General features: G+C 42.7%; 1 protein-coding gene across 6 annotated transcripts in view; it reads left to right on the forward strand.

Annotated features, from left to right (window-relative positions):
• LOC116973527 (muscular LMNA interacting protein) overlaps window positions 1–19,359 on the forward strand; it is a 111,095-nt gene that overhangs the window by 64,277 nt on the left and 27,459 nt on the right. For 3 of the 6 annotated variants that reach the window (XM_033021696.1, XM_033021695.1, XM_033021701.1), the window contains 4 exons: window positions 1,737–1,781; window positions 9,385–9,429; window positions 14,137–14,265; window positions 15,943–16,173. In XM_033021696.1, the coding sequence (XP_032877587.1) occupies window positions 1,737–1,781; window positions 9,385–9,429; window positions 14,137–14,265; window positions 15,943–16,173 (450 nt within the window). The remainder of the gene's footprint in view (window positions 1–1,736; window positions 1,782–9,384; window positions 9,430–14,136; window positions 14,266–15,942; window positions 16,174–19,359) is intronic. The other 3 variants (XM_033021700.1, XM_033021697.1, XM_033021699.1) reach the window with 1 other exon arrangement.

The raw sequence follows: 19,359 nt of genomic DNA on the forward strand, positions 1-19,359 counted from the left end.
AGCTCGAATGTTAAAGTCACACTAATCTATCTCTGTAGTGTCAAGTGCTCCACATTCTCACAACTTGATTCTTAATTCATCATAATTCTATGGTCGCTAAATATGATTACTGGTTTATGAGTCATTGAGTTCTTGTGTCCTGTGGTATGGTATGACGAGCCGTTAGAAGTAATTGTTCCTTCTTCCGTTAATTTGGTGTTGTGATACAAAGACGGTGCAGTCCTGACCTCCCGCCTGACTCATAGGAAAACTTCGAACAATCTTTAATCGGGCTATATTGGACTTCAATGTTATGTCTTGCACTGAATGCTGCACCCGTTATTCTTTATCTGTGCACTGTGGACAGCTTGATTGTATATGTGTAGTCATGTATAGTCTTTTCTTTGACTGGATAACACGCAAACACCGTAACATCGTTTATCACCGTAACTCGGTACACATGACAATGATAATAATAAAGTAAAAGATGCATTGATAAGTAATGATTTTGCATTACCTAGTCGATCACAATAATGTCCCTCAGTCGCTGGGTCTTTCAGCTTGTATCTGCTACCCACTATGGACTGAAGTTGTACTCAATGACCTGCGGGTGAGAAGCAGGCACAGTGACCATCCATTACTTTCTTCCCCTGAGTGTCAGCAACTACCACGCAGATCTGTTTTTGAATGTTCCCAACTGGTCCAAATCAAATCTATTCACCTTGTATGACATGTGGATTATTGAAGTCGTGATCTAAAATATCACACAGGCAGCCACAAGCCCATCCTGGGTAATCCAATATTAATCCTTGCAGACAGAATTGACTGATTTCTTCAATTCCTTTTGCTGTCTGAATGTATCGGTGGTTTTGTTGGAATTACTTCACCATGACATTGCTTTTTAAATGCACAACTTTCCCATCAACAGCTAAACTTTAAACTGAAGCTGAATATGTTTAAGTCAATATGTTTAAGATGGAACTGCAGATGCAGGTTGGTTTACACCGAAGATAGAAACATAGAAACATAGAAATTAGGTGCAGGAGTAGGCCATTCGGCCCTTCGAGCCTGCACCACCATTCAATATGATCATGGCTGATCATCCAACTCAGTATCCCGTACCTGCCTTCTCTCCATACCCTCTGATCCCCTTAGCCACAAGGGCCACATCTAACTCCCTCTTAAATATAGCCAATGAACTGGCCTCGACTACCCTCTGTGGCAGAGAGTTCCAGAGATTCACCACTCTCTGTGTGAAAAATTTGTGCCCTTTTGCTATGAAAGCTAACATACCATTCGCTTTCTTCACTGCCTGCTGCACCTGCATGCCCACTTTCAATGACTGGTGTACCATGACACCCAGGTCTCGCTGCATCTCCCCTTTTCCTAGTCGGCCACCATTTAGATAATAGTCTGCTTTCCTGTTTTTGCCACCAAAATGGATAACCTCACATTTATGACACAAGATAGACACAAAATACCGGATTAACACAGCGGGTCAGGCAGCATCTCTGGGGAAAAGGAATAGGGGCTAGCTATTCCTTTTCTCCATAGTTAGCTCCTATTCCTTTTCTCCAGGGTTGCTGCCTGACCAGCTGATTGCCAAACTTAGTAAATTTCTTGTCCTATGCAATGAATATTCAAACCGACTTTGAAGTCACAGAGTAACAATTGAGAGATTCCCTTCAGTGTCACCTCCACCTTCACCATGCATTTCATCCATAAAATAACTATTGTATATATTTTTTCATTTTCAGCTTTTTAGTCCCACACCGAAATCAGCTGGAAGAGAAACCAAATATGTGAGTTTCTTTTTGATATGGTGTATGTTGAAAATGTCAAATTTCCTGAAAATGTTAGAGGAACTGTGGAATTTCATGCTGTGAATAGATTCAATGTGGATTAGTTTTAGAGATACAGCACTTAAACAGGTCCTTCGGCAATCCTACACATACCAGGGACAATTTACATATACATCAAGCCAATTAACCTAAATACCTGTACATCTTTGGAGTGTGGGAGAAAACGGAAGATCTCGGAGAAAACTCACGTGGTCATGGGGAGAACGTACATACTCCCAACAGACAGCACCCATAGGCGGTCGGGATACAACCATGCGCCACCATGCCACCCTAGATTACATGTGTTGGAAGGAACTGCAGATACTGGTTTACATCGAAGATGGACACAAAAAGTTGGAGTAACTCAGCGGGTCAGGCAGTATCTGAAGGCAGTCAAAAGATGGGTCTCGACCCAAAACAGCACCTATTCCTTTTTCTCCAGAGATGCTGCCTGTTCCATTGAGTTACTCCAGCTTTTTGTGACAATATAAATTACATCTGCTATTTTTTAAACTTAGAACATAGAAATGAACATGCCCATCAGCGAACACAATGCCAAGTTAAACATATCTCATCTGTCCGCATGTGATCCATATCCTCCATCTCCTGCATATCCATGTACCTATCTCAAAGCCTCTTAAACATCACTATTGTATCTGCCTCCTCCAACACCCATGGCAGCATGTTCCAGGCACCCACCACCCTCTGTGACAACAACTTGTGTTGCATATCTCCTGTGAACTTTGCCTCTCTCACCTGAAAGGTATTTCCTCGAATATTTAAGAAAGAACTGCAGATGCTGGAAAAATCGAAGGCGGACAAAAAAGCTGGAGAAACTCAGTGGGCGAGGCAGCATCTATGGAGCGAAGGAATAGATGACGTTTCGGGTCAAGACCCTTCACAAAGGATCTCGACCCGAAACGTTGCCTATTCCTTCGCTCCATTGATGCTGCCTCACTTGCTGAGTTTCTCCAGCATTTTTGTCTACCATCTAATAATCGACATTTACACCCTAGAGAATAGGTTCTGACCCTTTGATCCAGGCCAACCATTGATCACCCATTCACACTAGTTCTGTGTAATCCCATTTTCTCGTCTACTCCTTACATGGTAGGGGTAAATTTATATTTTAACTAAAAACCCACACATCTTTGGGATGTGAGATGAAAGTAGAACACCAGGAGGAAACCCACACAGTCACAAGGACAATGTGCAAACTCCACACAGATAGCACCCGAAGTCAGGATTGAACCCGAGTCTCGGGCTCCGTGAAGCAGCAGTTCTACCAGCTGTGCCACTGTGCCACCTTTAAAAAGAGCAAATGTCCCCAAATGGATAAGGATATTTATTTTCAGCATTTATAGAGTGCTCATGCACCTGCTAATCTAGTCTGGATTGAATAATGGGAATGCAAATCAACAAACATTGATGTAGAAAGAGAGTTGGAAACTTAAAAAAAAAAATGCAAATAGGAATGTAATGACAGAAGGTTTTTCGAGATAGTAAGCGGCAATGCATGCAAAGGATAAAGGGATGTTTTTTCTCATGGGAGAAGGAGATCAGTGAACGTACTTGAAGCAGAGATCTATGTCTCTGTGGGCAGCACTCTTCACATCCTACTTCAGGGATTGCAGCAAAATAATTGAAGTTGATTGCCCGCTGCAGTACTGATGGATTGTCGCAGACAGAGATCCAACAAGATGTTCTGTTTAAGTCCGGCCTTACCTCCCCAAATGGACAGAACGATTACCACAGTAGAGACATAGTCATATGGTCATCGAGCTACACAGCATGGAAACAGGCCCTTTGGCCCAACCCACCCTTGTGGACCAAAGTCCCTATGACCTTGTCCTATTTGCCGGTGCATGGCCTATATCTCTCCAAACCTTCCCCATTCATGTCATGTCATAAGTAATAGGAGCAGAATTAGGCCATTCAACCCATTAAGTCTACTCCACCATTCAATCATGGCTGATCTATCTTTCCCTCCTAACCCCCTTCTTCTGCCTACTCCCCATAACCCCTGACACCCTGTGCCTGTCTACGAGTCTTTGCAATGTTGTAATTGTACCTGTCTCTACAACTTCCTCTGGCAGCTTGCCCCATACACACATCCCCTACAGTTTCCCTCAGGTCCCTTTTAAAACTTTCCCCTCTCACCTTAAACCTATGCTCCCTAATTTTAGACTCCCCTTTCCTAAAGAAAAGACTATGGATTTTCATTATTAATATGCCTCTCATAGAAACATAGAACCATAGAAAATAGTGCAGGAGTAGGCCATTCGGCCCTTCGAGCCTGCACCACCATTCAATATGATCATGGCTGATCATCCAACTCAGTATCCTGTACCTGCCTTCTCTCCATACCCCCTGATCCCTTTAGCCACAAGGGCCACATCTAACTCCCTCTTAAATATAGCCAATGAACTGGCCTCAACTACCTCATGATTTTATAAAGCTCTAAGTTTATCCCTCAACTACTTCACCAACCTATTCTCAATAATGCAAATCTTCACAACCCAGTAACATCCACATAAATCTTTTATGCACCTTTCCCAGTTTAATGACACCTAAAGCAGATCAGCCAGCATTATAAACAGTTATCCAAACGTGGCCTTACCAATGTTTTGTGCAGCTGTGACATTATATCTCAATTCTTGTACTCAACACCCTGACCGTTGAAGGCAAGTGTGACAAAAGCCTTCTTCACCAACCTGTCTACTGTTTACCAGTGTTGTCACTTTCATGAATCCAGGTACCTGCACCCCTTAGTCACTATGTTCTACGATACTCCCCAGGGCCCTACCCTTTACTGTGCGACCTGCCCTGGTTCGTCATGCCAACATGCAGCATCTCAATTTATCTGAATTAAACTCCCTCTGCCATTCCTCGGCCCATTGCCTCAGTTGATCAAGATCCCATTGTTAACTTCAATAACCTTCATCACTATCCACTATGCCACCAATTTTAGTCTTAGCTGCAAATTTACAAACCTTGCAATTTGTGCTTTAAAGAGACAGGAGAGCTATTATCATCTAAGTGATACCCTGTGTCACTGGATCTTGGACTTTCTGACAGAGAGACCGCAGTCAATCCGTGTTGGCAAGAACACTTCAGGCTCGATCACGCTGAGCACCGGCTCCCCTCAAGGCTGTGTGCTCAGCCCACTGTTGTTCACATTGCTCACACATGACTGTGCGGCCAGATTCAGGGACAATAAGATCATAAAATTCGCGGATGACACAACAGTGGTGGGACTCATCAGCGGAGATGACGAATCAATGTACAGGGAGGAAGTAAAACAACTAGTGGACTGGTGCGGCAAAAATAATCTCGAACTAAATGTCGACAAAACGAAGGAGATGGTTGTCGACTTCAGGAGGGCGCAGCCAAAGCATAAACCCCTCAACATCAGTGGCACCACGATGGAGAGAGTGGAGAGCATAAAGTTCCTCGGTGTGCAAATTACAGACTGTCTCACCTGGTCCAGGAACACCACTGGGACCGTCAAACGGGCCCATCAGCGACTGCACTTCCTGAGGAAACTAAAACAGGCCTCACTCCCCACCAACATCCTCAGGACTTTCTACAGGGGTACGGTGGAGTCTGTACTCACGTACTGCATAAATACGTGGTACTGCACCTGCAACTGCTCGGACAGGAAGGCTCTGCAGAGGGTAGTGAGGGGAGCAGAGAGGATCATTGGCGTCTCCCTACCCTCGGTACAAGAACTGTTCCAGAGCCGCTGTCTGAAAAAAGCTCAGAGAATTGCTAAGGACAAACTGCACCCCCTCCACATACACCTGGATCTCCTGCCATCAGGCAAGAGATATCGAAGCATCGAAGCCCGGACCACAAGACTGCTGAACAGCTTCCTACCACAGGCTGTGAGGCTGCTAAACAGTCACTCTGTACTCACAGTCACTTGATTCTGCGGCTGGCACGGACACTTTAATAACTGGCACTGGCCACTTTAATAACTGGCACTGGCCACTCAAATCAGCTGCCCGGACATTTTTATGATTGGTTTATTGTATTTTAACATTGTGTTTTACCTGCTTTTAACTATTTATACTGTTCCATCAGGGACTGGATTGTTTTTAGTGTTATTATGTGTGAAATGTTTTAAATTTCATGTGCGATGCTCCGCTATTCCCTGAGAAACGTCTTTTCATTTTGCACTGTACAACTGTTGCTTGCAAGATGACAATAAAGGTTGATTGATTGATTGATTGATTGCTTGATTGATTGATTGATTGATTGATTGATTGATTAAAACCAGAAACATTTAATTGCTGTTTATGACATTTTGCTATGATCAATTTGATTGCAGCAAGTTGCAGTAAACCCTCGCAATAACGGGCCACACAGTTAGATCAGAAAATGAAAATTAGACGAACAACCCTTCATATTTGTTTTAGTTAATTGACTTGGATGAGGATTAAATGTTGTCTATCTGGAGAACAATGCTCAAAAAACGACACAAAGTGCTGGAGTAACTCTGCAGGGCCAGGCAACATGTCTGAAGACCGTGGCTATGTGACGTTTTGGGTCGGGACCCTTCTTCAGAAAGATTGTGGTGGGGGGTGTGGGGGAAGAAAGCTGAAACAAAGGACGGGCAGGACAAAGCCTGGTGAGTGAAGGGTAGATATTGGTGAGGGAGGTTTTTGATAGGCAGATGATTGGACAAAGACCAGAGTTGACAAGACAAATGGTGTGCGATATGGGTAGATCAATTGTGAGTTGTGAAGCCAGAGGGAGGAATACAAGTGGAAGGTGAAGATGTTGGTGGAAGAACGATGGTACTTGTCTGATAGCTTTCAATGGAGACATTACATACATCCTATGAGAGAGAGAATTGGGTTGGATGCATATGGGCAGCTGAGTTGTTACCGATCATTTGCATTTATCTACAAGCGTGTAACCATTTTATTATGGTATGGATGATTTCTTGGGAATAGCACAGATTTTAATCAGCAGAATCTTTAGGTCATATATAATTACCAACATAAACAACCTGCACCTCCTCGCTGGCATTGCCCCTGCTGATGTGAGACGGGAAGTCGCCAGCCAAGTAGAGATGACCAAGGCCACCAGTGATGAACGCCACCTCCTCTATGGACGTGTACCCCCGGCCCAACGGCTGAAGTCCAGGAGAAGCTTTCTCAGCCATGTCCAGCCCCTAATAGCATCACGGGAAGAAACCAGACTCCAACTATGTACAAAAAGGCTTGAGGACGACCCCCCTCCTACTGACATGGGTATCCCTCCTTCTGAAGCCCTCCCTCCGGGCTCAGAAGCACCATGGGTCCAGTGGAAGACGCTCAACCGCCTGAGAATAGGAACAGGGCGATCAAAAGATGCCATGGCCAGATGGGGCTATGAAACTGGCCAAACCACCTGTGAATGTGGAGAAGAGGACCATACAATGCAGCACTGCCTTGTCTGCCCCCTACTACCCAACCAGTGCAGCCCAAAGGATCTTGCAGTGTTCAATAAAAACGCAAAGGACTGTGTAAAGGAATGGGAAACTGTCATATAGTCAACCAGCTTCAAAGACACGAAAAGAAGAAGAACCAACAAAAAGGCTGCTTTCAACCTAAACTGTAAACCAGCTGAATAACAACTATAAATTACTTGTTCTGACACTACGAAGCATCATGGATGGGGTGAGAAAGGTGGAAAGGGGGAGAGCCGCAATACTTGTTGGTTGCAGTGGGCAGGTATCATTATCATTATTATCATTATCATCATCATTATCATTATCATCCTTTATTGTCATCTTGCAAAGCACCAGTTGTACAGTGCAAAATGACAAGACGTTTCCCAGGAAATACCGGAGCATCGCACATAAAAACTTAAACATTTCACGCATAAAATAAAAACGATAAAAAAACAATCCAGTTCCTGATAAAACAGTATGAATAGTTTAAAAAAGTGCAGGTAAAAATTGCAACATTAAAATACAAGTAAAAACAGTCATAAAATGTCCAGGGCAGCTGAATTAAGTGACCTGAGCCAGTGCCAGAGTTATTACTCAGTGCCAGTTATTAATAATATAATATATCTTTTATTGTCATTGCACGTCAGTGCAACGAGATTTAGTGTGCAGCTCCACTGATGTACAAGAAAGGTAAATAAATACAATACATAAATAAACAAGCTGAATTGATTGACGTGTCAGTCAGTGCAAAAGCAGCAGAATCAGGTGGAGTGACTGTTTAGCAGCCTCACAGCCTGTGGAAGGAAGCTGTTTAGCAGTCTGGTTATCCGGGCTTTGATGCTGCGGTATCTCTTTCCTGATGGCAGGAGATCTAGATATGTGTGGAGGGGGTGCAGTCTGTCCTTTGCAATGCTCAGGGCTTTTTTCAGGCAGCGGCTCTGGAACAGTTCTTGTACCGAGGGTAGGGAGACGCCAATGATCCTCTCTGCTCCCCTCACTACCCTCTGCAGAGACTTCCTGTCTGAGCAGTTACAGTTGGAGTACCAACTGTAGAGATTTATTTTGATTTAATAATGGGAGAGAGGACTTATTTCCAGGGCCTTGGGTGCAAAATACAGTCCTTATCCTGGGTAAGTGCAATCATTATATATGAATTGAGATTTTGTTAGCTAAATAGCGACATAAATATACGTAAGGTAGAATTTTGAGATTTAGCAAGGGAGCAAAGCAAGTAGCAAAGGACAAATGCCACTAAACACTCGACAAGGTTGCCCCGACATTGACATAAGAATTCGTCCAATGTTTAGTTCAATTGAAATTAAAATGGTGCACCCTTTTGCTGCAGAGTATTCATCTATGATTAATGCAGGAGTATAGATTCCTAGAGAGATTTGGACAGGGGCAGGCCCTTTGGCCCACTGAGTCAGTGTGGATCATCAACCACCCTTTTACACAAGTCCTACATTAATCCCATTTTATTTTCCCCACATTCCCAGGTTCCACCATTCACCTCTGCACCAGGGGTAATTTACAGCAGCAAATTAACTCACTGCCCCTTTGGCATCACATCTATGCCGAATACCATGCCAAGATCAACTAACCTCATCAGTCCACAAATGATCCATATCCCCCATTTCCTGTATAAACTAGTGCCTATCTAAAAGCCTCTTAAATGCCCATGAAATATTCAATAATTGTGAGATGGAATCTTACATGTAGGGTAATCCAGATGGTTCCTTTATTTTAGCATGTTTTTAAACCCCAGACATGATTAATATCGAACATTAGAACAGCACAGCCCATTCTAATTACCCACTTGAGTTCTTAAACACTTACATCTTTGTGGTGTGGGTGATAAATCTGGAGGGAACCCGCACGTTCACAGGGAAATCATGCTAAATTGCACACAGACAGCACCCGCGGTCACGATTGAACCTGGATCTCTGGCTCTGTGAGGTAGTGACTCTATTGGTTCTGCCACTGTGCCGCCTATCTGCCAGCAACTATTTGCTTTATGTTATTAAAGTTATTTGCTTCAGCAATACCTGTTTAAATCCTGTGTAGATTGTTGTTCTTAAATAAGTATGGCTTCATTATGTAATTTTTATATTTCTTTTACAGGCGAATCTCCATCTGCCATCATATGAGTCCACAGAGAAGAGAGCTGTAAGTATCTCCAGAGATGCTGAAGCTGCCAGCTTATGTCTAACTGTGGTCTATGTGGAAGTGAAGCTGTGAGTGTTATTGAAGAATCATTCGGGCAGCACAGTGGAGTAAAGGGTAGAGCTACTGCTTCACAGTGCCAGCCATGGGCCTGATCCTGATCTCGGGTGCCGTCTGCGTGGAGTTCGCATTTTCTCCTTGGGACCATGTGGGTTTCCGCCAGGTGCCCCAGTTTCCTCCCACATCACAAAGATGTGAGGGTTTGTAGATTAATTGGCCTCAGTAAATTGCCTCTGCTGTGTAGGACGTGGACGAGAAAGTGAGATAACACAGAACTTGTGTGACTGGGTGATTGATGGTCAGTGTGGACTCGGTGGGCCAAAGGACCAGTTTCCTTGTTGTATCTTTCAATGAATCATCTGTTATTATTAGCAGGCGCAGTTCCTAATGTATATCAATGGCCAGTTTTTCCCCAGATATACTCAGCAGGTCAGGCATCATCTGTGGGAAGAGAGACAGAGTTTACTGAGGGGGGGAGAAAAATGCTTGTTAAACTGCTGGGTGTCTCTGATGGGGTGAAACCAGAGAGGCCATGATGCTGAGCTGTAAACAGATATATTTGGTCATTGGGAGCAGTTAGAGAGTGAGCAGATAGACTAAAGTACCGAGCCAAAAGAATGTTAGAAACACAGAGAGCTGGAAGAGCTGCCGGCAGGTCAAGATAGACAGGTTATGAGCCAAGAATCAAGAGTGTTTAATTATCATATGTACTGGACGAGTAACAATGAAATTCCTACCTGCAGCAGCTTAACAGGCCTTGAAGCAAACACAATACTCAAACATAGTACTCAAAGATAACGCAATACACAAAAGTAAGTTCAATAAATTAAAAACAGACAATATTACTGCAAAACCAAGCCCAAAGTCCCTAGTGCAACCAAGAGAGATTGTGGTTCATAATTTAGTTGGTGTTTGTAGTGATCAAGAGCCTGATTATTGTTGGGAAGATGCTGTTCCTCAACCTGGAGATCACAGTTTTCAGACTCTTAAAGCCCCTGTCCCACTTACGTGTCCTTGGCATGCTAATTACGCGACCTCATGATCACGTTGAGCCGCCACGGTCCTGCGAAGGTCGGGCACGATTTCATGTGTAAACAGCCGTCTGGAGCGTGTGAAGTCATTCGAAGATGGACGCAAAGCTGGAGTAACTCAGCGGGACCGGCAGCATCTCTGGAGAGAAGCAATGGGTGACGTTTCGTGTCGAGATTCTTCTTCAGTCTGAAAAGAAGGGTCTTGACCCGAAAGTTCACCCAATTCCTTCTCTCCAGAGATGCTGCCGGTCCCACTGACTTACTCCTGCATTTTGTGTCTATCTTCTTGGCCCCGCTCTGGGAATAGAAGTGGGGGCGGATCCGGATCCGCAACGGCCGTGAGCCCCAGGTCGAGTTCGGCGATCATTTGCCTGCTTCCGCTGCTGTTGGAGGTGAGACGTTGCGTCGCGCCAGGGTCTTGGGCCTGTCCCACTTTGGCCGTCGGTTACGCGACAGGCCGTTGGCGCGCGAAGATTTCGTTCGCTACAAAGATTTCGGAGCCCCGCGCGATGTTGCACACAACTACATACCCCTCCGCGCTTCTCAGTGGTACCGGCCCCGTGCGGCCATACGATGTCCGTGCGCCTCAACGCGACCACGAGGTCGCGTAATTTGCGTGCCAAGGACACGTAAGTGGGACAGGCCCTTAAGAGTCCCACAAGGAAACAGAAGTCAAAAAGGCAAAAGTGAAATGCTTTGTTTTGCCTACAACCCGGTAAATTCATACTGCAGACCTCATCCAGGAAGTACGCAAGCGTTGCCACAGTTTGACGCCGACAGGAAGAAGCCTCCTGCCTCCATTTCAGTCCATTCGAGTGGTGTGAACTTTTGCTGTGAGACTGTGGGGTTTGGCTGTCAGACATAACTGCCCCTGTAGTGTTTATGTTGTGTATCGGATTGCTGCACTTGCCAGTTTTTCTCCGCACGGTGTGCTTCTCTTTATCTCCTGGTAACAGGAACCTTACTGGGCTTCCTCCACACATGGGACTGTCCTCCAGTTAGAACAATGGGTGGTACAGTGGCACAGCTAATAGATTGGCTGCTTTACACTTCCTTGAACTGGGGTCAAGGAAAAAGCGTTTACGTCGCGGCCCTGTTTCCACCAATCTTTCCACCACATCGCACAAAAAGCGACAAGACAGACACCATTGTATGCAGATGCCGAGGTATGTTCAGCTCTGGCTGAACAACTTCTAATCTTGTGTGTGAACTCGATAAGAAGAAGACTTCCTTGAACTAAGGTCCAAACTTAATCCCTGGCACTGTTCGTGTGGAGTTTACACCTTCCGTGTGGAGTTTACACCAAGTTTGAGGGGGGATCTTATAGAAACTTACAAAATTCTTAAGGGGTTGGACAGGCTAGATGCAGGAAGATTATTCCCGATGTTGGGGAAGTCCAGAACAAGGAGTCACAGTTTAAGGATAAGGGGGAAGTCTTTTAGGACCGAGATGAGAAAAACATTTTTTACACAGAGAGTGGTGAATCTGTGGAATTCTCTGCCGCAGAAGGTAGTTGAGGCCAGTTCATTGGCTATATTTAAGAGGGAGTTAGATGTGGCCCATGTGGCTAAAGGGATCAGGGGGTATGGAGAGAAGGCAGGTACAGGATACCGAGTTGGATGATCAGCCATGATCATGTTGAATGCGGTGCAGGCTCGAAGGGCCGAATAGCCTATTACTGCACCTATTTTCTATGTTTCTATGTTTCTACCTGTAACCGTATGAGTTTCCTCCAGGTGCTCTGGTTTTCCTCCCAATCCCAAAGGCCTGTGGGTTGGTGGGTTAGTTATTCCTAGTGTACAGGTGAGTGTTAGAATTGATATGTCTGAAGAATGGTCTCGACCTGAAACATCTTCGGTCCATTCCTTCCAAAGATGCTGAGTTTCTCCAATACCTTGTGTTTTGGTTGAAAATGTGTAGAACTAGGTACACAGTACGTTAGGGAGGGAATCCCTACGTTAGGGAGGGAACCGAGGTACAATGAAAAGCATTATTTTGTCTGATATCTAAATGGATCAGAAATACCATACATAAATATAATCGTCAAGCTCAATTGCAATACATAAAGGTATGATACAGAGTACAGAATATAGTTTTCAGCCTTGTATCACAACCATTCAATAGCCAAAGTCCAATGTCCACATGGGGTTGAGGTGAATCGGATAATATCTAGCTTCTGGAAGCCTGATAACAAAGGGGAGGAAGCTGTTCCTGAGTCTACTGGTGCGCGCTTTCAAATGAACAGATAGCTTCCCTTTAAATCACGAGAATATAACAAACTAAAAATTGAAATGGGATCAGAAGAAGGGTCCTGACCTGAAATGTCCCTTATTAATGTTCTCCTGAGATGCTGCCTGGCCCGCTGAGTTAATCCAGCACACTGTGTCTTCTTTGTAAATCAGCATCTGCTGATCCTTGTTTCTACATTCTTCTGAAATATTGGGATGTTATTTTGAAATCCAATTTAAAAAGATTAAACCATCTTCATTCCACCTGCCAATCAGCTGCTCCCAAGCCACTAAATTACAAATGAGCTTGATGATCTTGTTGGAGGAGGAAGAAAAGCATCCAACAAGATGAAATAATTATTGAATCATTATCTTTTAATACATGCATATTGGTTCGTCATCTTTTGGGAAAACTTCTAAAATTGTACCATTACAAGGAACTTCAAAGCATCATTGATTTATGGGTTGTCAATTAGCACATTAAAATTGATGAATTGTGAAGATTACTTGGGATAATTGAAATACCAAGCTAAAACAATCAATTAAAACATGCCAGTTAATTAATCAGTGCACAGTGATACCAACACAGTTTAACACCCAAGTGATACTCAAGTGACACACATTGATTAATTGTCTACCTTTGATTAACACCTCGTTGAATCATGTTGAGTGGCTGAAAGTTGTAAGAAAATAATATTATTTTATGACAACCCCCTCCCTTTTTTCCTATTCACATACCTAAAGAAGCTTTTACTATCTTCCTTTATATTCTTGGCTAACTTACCTTCCTTCATGCCTTATCTTTTCTCCCCATTTTGATCTCATGTTTAATAGTTTAGCTTGATTATGTTGTCCTTTGTCTTGGAATTGTTGTCCTGTAGATCTAGGAAGTAGATTTATCTGAACAACCTTTGTATATGATTGGGATTTTTTTTTCCGAAAGTGGTAGTTGAAGCCTCTGTTAAAATAGAACAATACTTTTGTTTAGTTCACTTTAGAGGTTTCAGAGTGGAAACAGGCTCTTTGGCCCACTGAGTCCATGCCAACCAACAATCGCCCATACACTAGTTTTATCCTATACACTAGGGACAATTTTACAGAAGCCAATCAACCTACAAATCTGCATGTCTTTAGGATGTGGGAGGAAACCAGAGCACCAGGGGAAAACCCAGGGTAACCCTTCTGTAACAGGGAAAACATGCAAACTCTGTACAAGACAGCAATCAGGCTGAAACCTGTGCCTCTCACTCTACTGCTGTGCTACTAATAACTGTCTTAACAATTCAAATATGAAACCACAGTGGTTATTCTGGTAATTATTAACACATTCAATTACCCTTTAGAAAGCATTTGTACATTGGTGTTGTGTGTTTACTCACCTTTAAATCTAGACAAGACCTGGTGTAATTCGTCCAGTTACTGTAATGCAGAGGCAACCTGCAATGCCCAAGAAGGAAGCCAAATGCCCCAATAGTTTCACGCAACATACCGATGAAATCGATGACACTGAATTCAAAGAGGTAAGTGCCTTATATCAGATTAACACTAGCTGCATAGAACCATCATCAACTGATTTGCCATTTGAAGATGTAAAATATTGATGGAAGTCTGCCTGCTTTTCACTTCCCATCACACATCTGCTAAAGTAATTTAATCTGGTTGGAGCCAGGTGGTTATATGGATTACAAGGTTGACGGAGTTATTCACTCAGCAGTAATACTTTTGAACTCAGTCAACTGTGTTATTACATTGCCCTTTTCATAGCCAATTCTTGCCATTAAACTGTCATCATCTCAAAGCAGACAGGGAAGCACTTACATCTGCAATTTTGCTTTTGCAAATTTGTAATTGCGCTAACTTTGTTCTTGGTGGTTTAGAAACTCAGCACAAAACTGTATTGCCCAAAACACTTCAAGGAATGTGCTACTGAATGGACAGTGCAACCCAATTTAATTGGTGATGGAATTAAAGAAATCCTGTGATCAAAGCTATCAATGTGTAATGATAGCTTTGCGAAAGGGCTCTGTGCTGAATATAAAATGATCCTGGTAGTTTTTAATTAACATTCACGGTAGTCTCTTCTGTGCAGGCTTATGCTCTTTGAGAATACCCTTGTGGCAAAAAAACTTGTACGGCCAAAAGGTGACAAGTTGAATACAAAATGTAACACTTCAAATTTGTCAGGGTCATTTGTCATTCTATAACTTCTCCAAATTACCTATACATTATTAAAGGTTTGCAGCATTTCCAAGTGAGTTACTTGGCAGCAAGTAGTGCTTTCTAAAGACCAGTCCTGATATAAAATGCACGTACGAATGTCGTCTCATTCTTAGGACGGAAAACTTGCTGCAGCCAAATGCTTTCCCAGATGAACCTCTTGGAAAACTACTTCTCTCTGGAACTTGGTGGTGGCAAGAGGGATGGAAGAGAGAAAACAAGAGCACGCCTCTTTGATAATCATTAAGCACAATAAGGATGCATGTGTATGTCTACACCTGTAGCTCCTTGACACTTCGGATGTATACAATGTTAATTGAATCGGCTCTGGTACATGGAACATAGAACAGTATAGTATAGGAATAGACCCATCAGTCCACACTGCCAGTGCCGAATCCATGTGCCTATCCAAAAGTCTCTTAAATGCCACTATTGTATCTGCCTCCTCCACCACCTCCCTTGGCAGCATTTTCCAGGTACTCACCACCCTCTGTAAAAAATAATTGTCACGCACATCTTTATATTTTGCCCCTCTCATTTTAAAGATGCCAATATTTGATATTTCCATCCTGGTAAAGAGGTTCTGACTGTCGACCCTATCTATGTCTCTCATAATTTCATATACTTCTATCAGGTCTCCCCTTAACCTTTGACGTTTCAAAGAACTCTGATACTTTGACGTGTGTACTATTCAATGCACTTATGTGCAATGGACCAAATTAGTGTGGTCATTTCAATTTATCATTTCAATTTGCTTTCCAAATTGGATTTTCTTGACAATCTTTGTGCTGCACTATAATTTCTTCACCCTGAGAATTCCAGACAATAACTTAATAATTGATTTTTAAATAATATTCGCACTTTGCTTTTGACCTGGTAAAATTACTTTGTGAAGAAATCTCAGCTCCAGAATGTAACTGTGTACTTTCTTTGTTTGCAATGTCCCTCCATTTGTTTTACTGTCCATTTTCCTTCAACAGTGGCTCTTCCCACTCTCTGCCATCCTAACGTCTGTCTCACACCCCACTGCGTGCAATGAAACTTACCGGAACATGCCGTGCTCACAGGACATATCCCAGTCCATTCCTCTATCTCTCTCACCCGTCACTTGCCTAACCTCTGGATCACGCATTTGCTTCTCTCCCATTGCCCCATGTAATTACTATATGACCTCTAACCTCTCTCGCAGCCTTCACTCCCTATATATTAAGGTGAGATGCTTATTAATAATTCTTTCTTAAGCTTTCTTATGTTGTTCTCTCATAGTTTTGCTGCATGAATATTTTTAAGGTGGGGAATAACACATACCACTAATACCCGCAGCTGTGCCAGATAATACATTTAAATTTCCTCGTTCTTTGACAAATGAACGTTGATATGGAATATTTCACTTTTTATTAAGTGGTGGTTGAATTTTCAATCAAAGATGACAAAGGGAGATTTTCCTCTGTGTATTAGGTTTGAATTTGAGATTGAGTTTGGGTTTAGTTTATTGTCACGTGTACAGAGGTAGTGACAAGGTTTTGTTGCCTGCTAACCAGTCAGCAGAAAGACAATACATGATTACAATCGTGCCATTCATTGTGTACAGATACACGACAAAGGGAAAAATGTGTGTCACTCAAAGCATAGTGAAACATCTCCCAATTTGAAGTGCTTGAAATATGACCACATTGAAGCAAGAGTCAAGAGTGTTTTATTGTCATGTGTACCGACAAATGGAACAATCAAATTCTTACTTGTAGCAGCGTAACAAGCCTGTAAATACGATAAGCATAGATAATATGTAATAAACAGTAATTCAATTAATTAATAATCCCAATACACGTGCAAAATAAACCCAAGACTGTTCACAGTTCATAGTTGAGGTTAGTGTTGTGCAGTCTTCAAGAACCTGTTGGTTGTTGGGAAGAAGGTGTTCTTAAACATGGTGGTCTGCGTCTCCAGTTTAGCACTGTCAGACTGTACTGGCTTCACACTTTCTTCCCCTTCATCTCTGTGCTGACAAATCCATGGGAAACAATTCCTCTTGTTGAGTTCGATCAAAGGCTAACAATTCCAGCTTAACTGGCTGGCTTCATTTCACAAAGACTTATTGTCAACCCTTGTGATCGCCAAAGACTCGGAGGTGGAGTGGGACGTATGATTCACAATGATCAGTCTATTCTTCTTCTATAACGTGCACAAGATAACTGCGATTTGGCCCATTGAGTCTATGCTTGTACCCAGGACAGCAATACCATTAATTCCGTTCACCCTCTTCATATGTGGCAACACCTATTCCATTTCAGATTTGCCCGTCAGCTTGCATTTGTTCCTTTTTGCCATTAGCTACATGAAGGGGTAATTTGCAGGAGCCAATTCATCAACTGACATGTCTTTGGGTTGTGGGAGGAAACAGGAACACCTGGAGGAAACCCACGCAGTCACAGAGATAGCGTACAAACTCCACACAAACATCATCAAACATTTGGTTAATTTTTCATGATAAAATGTCTATTTTAAACTAAATGAAAGAAACCTTGCAGGTTACTTTTACATTTTTTCCCCTTAAACTATAAACTTTTATACTCCTCTATCCTGAAACTAGTTTTCTACTCCTCTATCCTAAAAGAAAAAGACTATGACCATCCAATTTATTTTTGCCCCTCAAGATTTTATAGATTTCTTGCCTCTATGTGTGACCAGAGACCTTGAATGCTAGCAGTGACCACTGGCTGACGAGTAGGGTCTGGAGACAAGAGAGAACAAAGATGAGGCATTCTCAGTTCTGGGCAGATGTGTGCTCTAGTAATGGGAACTTTGGCTGATAGTTCAGAGACGCCAGCACTGCCTTTACAATGCCCAGTGCTACATTGCCAATCTTCATCACACACAGCACAGGTTCTGAACTTGGGACTGGCTGCTTGCCTGGCATTTCGGATGCCACTAAGTGTGGCTGATGCCAGAGACAGTGTTTCTGCTAGTCTCACTGCCACGTGCACTGGTTTTGTTTACTGTGCCATTGATGTACGTGCATTTTATTTTCATTCTGACTTTTACGGTGATTTACTTTGTTATTTTTCCAAGTCAGTGACAGATATGCAAGTATTTTAGAAATATAGGTATTGTGACATTGACAAAACCATTATTACACCTCTCTATTACAGCTTGCAGTTTCCAAACTGAAGCGTACCACTAGAATCTGCTTTGTAACCTTGAGAATATATTTGATAACACACTGTAGAATTCAGCATCATAGATCCACACCACATATCGCAAAACGACTTTCCCACTACTATTAAAATATAGAACAACATATGCACAACAACAGCCCCTTCGGCCCACGATGTCGGTACTGAACATGATGCCAAAGCTGCCTGCAAATAATCTATATCCCTCCATTCCCTGCATATCCATACGCCTATACAAAAGACTCTTAAATGACACTGTCGTATCTGCCTCATCCACCAGCCCCCCGCAGTGTGTTCTAAGCACTCACCACCCTCTGCCTCTCACTGTGGCTTACACCCTCTCCTCTGCACCCTCTCCAATGCCTCCATATCCATCCTAGAATGGGGGTGACAAGAACTGCAGGGTTTGCAGTAATTGTTTGCATGCTCTGCATGCTTTCTCTTTGTAATGCTGCAAAAATGTGTTAAACAACATGAATTGTAATCTGGATGACCAATAAGAATCTGGAGAGTTGTTGCCCAGGGGCTATGGTGTCAGTCACGGCCAGGAAAGGCACTGGCAGTCGGCAATGGCAATGTTGTTGCTGGATTGAAGTACCAGTGACCATTGGTTTCAGTGTCAATGACCTGGCAACTCACTAGGCACTGGCATTGTGTTTGCATTGACTGTTCAGTTTATTACTGGACACTGGCACTGGCGACCTTGTTTATTTATTTATTTATTTATTTATTTATTCCGAACAAGTAAAGACATTAAAGACATTAATATTAACAAAATCGAAATTATCAAACAATTGGACATTACAATCAATATTTACAAAGCAATGAGAAGAACAAAATCAAAGTTCCAATGTCCAACTCTGTGCCTGTACAAGCTCGAAAAGGAGTGAGAAGAAGAATAACTTATTAAATCTCACCCCTTTTCCCCAACACTTCTACCATATTTAAAAATCAATTCATTACTAATTATAATACTACCCTAGGCAATTTCCCATAATACCTACAGACATATATATACATACAACTATTATGTACATACAAACTTCATATCTGAAGTACCCAAACATAAGTAAACAATAGTAAAGCAATAGATAAACATCAACCCCCACTTGTCAACCATCCCCTCCATCCCTGTACCCCTTGAGAATTATTTTTTTATATATCATTTTAAAATGATTCATGTTTGTGCATTGCTTCAATTCCCCGTTCAATTTATTCCACACT

The sequence above is a fragment of the Amblyraja radiata genome, chromosome 5, assembly GCF_010909765.2.
Source record: "Amblyraja radiata isolate CabotCenter1 chromosome 5, sAmbRad1.1.pri, whole genome shotgun sequence".
Taxonomy (NCBI): domain Eukaryota; kingdom Metazoa; phylum Chordata; class Chondrichthyes; order Rajiformes; family Rajidae; genus Amblyraja; species Amblyraja radiata.